The sequence below is a fragment of the Glycine soja genome, chromosome 18, assembly GCF_004193775.1.
Source record: "Glycine soja cultivar W05 chromosome 18, ASM419377v2, whole genome shotgun sequence".
Lineage (NCBI taxonomy): Eukaryota > Viridiplantae > Streptophyta > Magnoliopsida > Fabales > Fabaceae > Glycine > Glycine soja.
Genome location: NC_041019.1, coordinates 28,892,914 through 28,896,132, shown reverse-complemented (window position 1 = coordinate 28,896,132; position 3,219 = coordinate 28,892,914). Strand labels below are relative to the sequence as shown.

General features: G+C 37.5%; 1 protein-coding gene across 1 annotated transcript; it reads left to right on the top strand.

Moving 5' to 3' along the window:
• The first annotated feature begins 1,330 nt into the window (after positions 1-1,330).
• Positions 1,331-2,870, top strand: LOC114394991 (uncharacterized protein At5g65660-like). The gene is made up of 2 exons (XM_028356674.1): positions 1,331-1,648; positions 2,019-2,870. The coding sequence occupies exons 1-2, from the start codon at positions 1,430-1,432 to the stop codon at positions 2,196-2,198; spliced, it is 399 nt and encodes a 132-aa protein (XP_028212475.1). The 5' UTR covers positions 1,331-1,429; the 3' UTR covers positions 2,199-2,870.
• The last annotated feature ends 349 nt before the right edge of the window (positions 2,871-3,219 follow it).

Genomic DNA, 3,219 nt, shown 5'->3' with positions numbered 1-3,219 from the left:
ATATATATTAATCTAACTGTATCTTTCTTTAGTGTTACATTTTAGTTATATATAATGATAAAATCAAATTAATATATTATGTTAATAAGTTAGATTGACCTGATCTAGTACTAAATATAATTTGGTCTTGGTTGAGTTAAATTCGTGTTTGCAAATTGACTCTAACGATATTTTCGAGCCAATAAGATTTAGGTTAATCAATTCCAATCCGTCCCCAAGAATACCATAGTTTAAACTTTAAATTTTGCTCAAAGTGAAATGAGTCTAGAAATTAAAGGGCATGCATGTGTTGTGACCAAGAACCCGGCCAGAAGTTTAGAAGGCATACGCCATAAATAGAAAGAGAAGCCATTTATGCCTATATAAACATGCAGCCTTTCATGCCTCCGAATAGCCGCATTTCTTTGTTTCAAATTTGATCTTCGCCGTTCATGTTCCCACAAGTTTCTTGCCAGCCACTTCGTTTCATCTTTCTTTTTTATTCTTTTGGTCAAATTTTTCATTTCAATATTCCATCTTCAATGATTTATCTCATTTTATATCCATCAGACTCGATAATCTTAATCACCAGCAGTCCACCAAAACACTACTTTTGGCATGATTTGTAATCTAATAGTCAATCTTTTTAATTATTTTTACTTTAATACTCATCATTTGTAATGTGTTTATTCAGTATTTTCAATGTGTCCAACTGTCCATGGATATATACCAGTCAAAATATATTTTAAATTATTTTTACTATTAATATTCAATCTTATCTAATATAATATATATGAAAAAATCTCATCCAGTCAATTAAAGGACACTTATGATCTTTCATCTTAAAAGGTTTGTGTACTGTTGTTAAACTAAAATATATGATAAATATATTAATTTTTATAATAATTATTATCTTAAAATTATATTTATAATATTTTTATTATCCAAAAGAATCTAAGAACTCAAACTCCCACACCATATACATGTTTAATCAATTATACTAGAACCAGGATATTAATAATAACTTATCATTGCTTTGTTAACCTTTTTACAATGACAACACACAAATATTAAACCCATCTCTATAATTTTTTAAGAGAAAAAAATCTGACCTCCAAGTGTCGGGGCGTCGCGGTTCACTGGAACACTTACTGTTTGTCAACACACACGCAACCACCGCCGAAACCAAAACCTAAATAAAACACCAATAGTGGTCCCCACCATACTTCCGTACTATGGGCATGACTCAACGTGACTTGAGAGTTACCAACTTGAAATTGCATCTTTACACGTATCCTTTCCCATCCCTTGCTCGTCTTTATAAATGCCCCCTATCTTTGCCTCCAATGCACAAACTACTACTCTCACATTCATCCACTTTTCTTCAAAGTCTTCATCTCATATCCTCTTTGTTGTGTCCTCACACGAGTGTAGGAACGGCATTATTGTGATGGAGAGCCAGGATCTTTCTTCGCCACCCCACGTGGACGCATCTCGACCGTCCCTTGGGTTCCCCTTGGGCACTGCCCTTCTCTTGATCATCATCTTCACCTTGAGTGGCGTCCTCTCTTGCTGCTACCATTGGGATAGGGTGTGTTCCCTCCGTCAATCTTTCTCTGATTCCGAACCCCAAATGCCTTCCTCACCCACCAAATCTAAGCACTCCAAGGTATCCTCTACCCCTCATAATTTTTTTAATTATCCTAATTAGAGTTTTCGACATGATAAGATTCTGATGTATGCTCATAATTAAGCTTTTATCTTTTGAATCAATTATAAAACTAATCTGACAGTAATACTTAAAACTTTTCATTCTTTCTAAGTATGCAATACGTGAAAATTTATCCTGAGTTTTTTTTTTTTTATCAGACTCAACATGTTACCTACTGAGCTCCATCCTCCGTCACTAGTCACTACCCATAGTATAACCTATGATGGTTTTTATTATTACAAATGTTATAGTCGTGTTACTAGTTAGTACCAACATAAGACCACACGTTGTTCATTTTCTTACGGATTTTCTTTTCTCGTTTTGTTAGGAATTGAAGCAAAACAGGGGACAAAGCTTGCCAGTGTTGATGCCAGGGGATGATGTGCCAAAGTTCATAGCCATGCCGTGTCCGTGCCAGCCTTCAAGACCAGACAGCATCGTTGTCACCGTCGAAATGGAGAAGCCACCGCCCAAACCGCCGCAACTACCAGTCCCTTTCTATTTGTAATTAGCTGCTTCCAAGGTTTCAAAATGGGCCAAGATTCTTCTCCACAACCACAATTTTCAAAATATCAATTATCAAAGATCACAGCGAATCTTCTGGAACCACAGTATCATAGATCACGACAAAACTTCTGAAACCTAAATTTAAAAATCTTGGCTAGTTGTGCTACTGCTTCTCATCACATGTTTCTATTTCCCACCATTTGTTGTACTAATGTATATTCATTTTGTTCACCCAAATTAGAGTGTAAGAAATAAAATGCAAAAAAAATAAAATAATAAGGGATAGGTAGGGTTGCAGGTCAATTCGTAGATTTTGAGATCAATTTCATTTGATTCAATCCATCCTTGTGTAGTATCTAAACTATTAAGCAGTTTCTAGATGGTGGATATTGCATCTGAGACGCACGTTGAAGATGAAGCTATGCACCAGAGGCATTCAGCTAGGACGAAGCAGCTACCCAAGCATTGTGATATCTACCAATTAGGATAGAAGGGCTTGGGGAATGGGGTAAAAGCTGTGGGTAGATCGTAGGCAGGGAAGGTAGTTACGTGTTGTTCATATAGTTAGAGCTTAGCAACAGCAGCTAACCATTTACGGTTAAGCGTGGGTCCTCACGTTATAAAAGTTGTAACCAACTTGAAGAGGATATGGATAATCCAGAAGTTTCCTTTCTCTCTTGAGCTCCTTCTCTTTCTCTCTGAACTCGCGTTTTCTTCTTTCCTGCGAGCTTCGAGCTCTCTCGCGGGTCACGCGCAGTGTGGAGGTTCCCTAGCCCTCGAACGCTAGGTATCATTGGTGCTTTCATTGAGCACAAGTTTTGACGCATGGCGGAAGGCACGAGATCAAAAGCTTTATCGTCAGAAAAAATGGAGGAATTATTCACGAAATTTGCAGCAACAGTTGAGGCGAAAATGGAGACCTTATCGGAGAGGCTAGCACATCTTGAAGCTAGTAGATTCAATCCTCCGCAAGCACAGCCAGAGGTGTCTTCGTTACTGGCATCAGGATCACTCGCAGCGCC

Bases quoted from the DNA above. Each gene is read 5' to 3' on its own strand.
- LOC114394991 (XM_028356674.1), top strand. From the start codon at position 1,430: ATGGAGAGCCAGGATCTTTCTTCGCCACCCCACGTGGACGCATCTCGA. The intron at 1,649-2,018 runs GTATCCTCTACC...TCGTTTTGTTAG, and splicing joins CCAAATCTAAGCACTCCAAG to GAATTGAAGCAAAACAGGGG.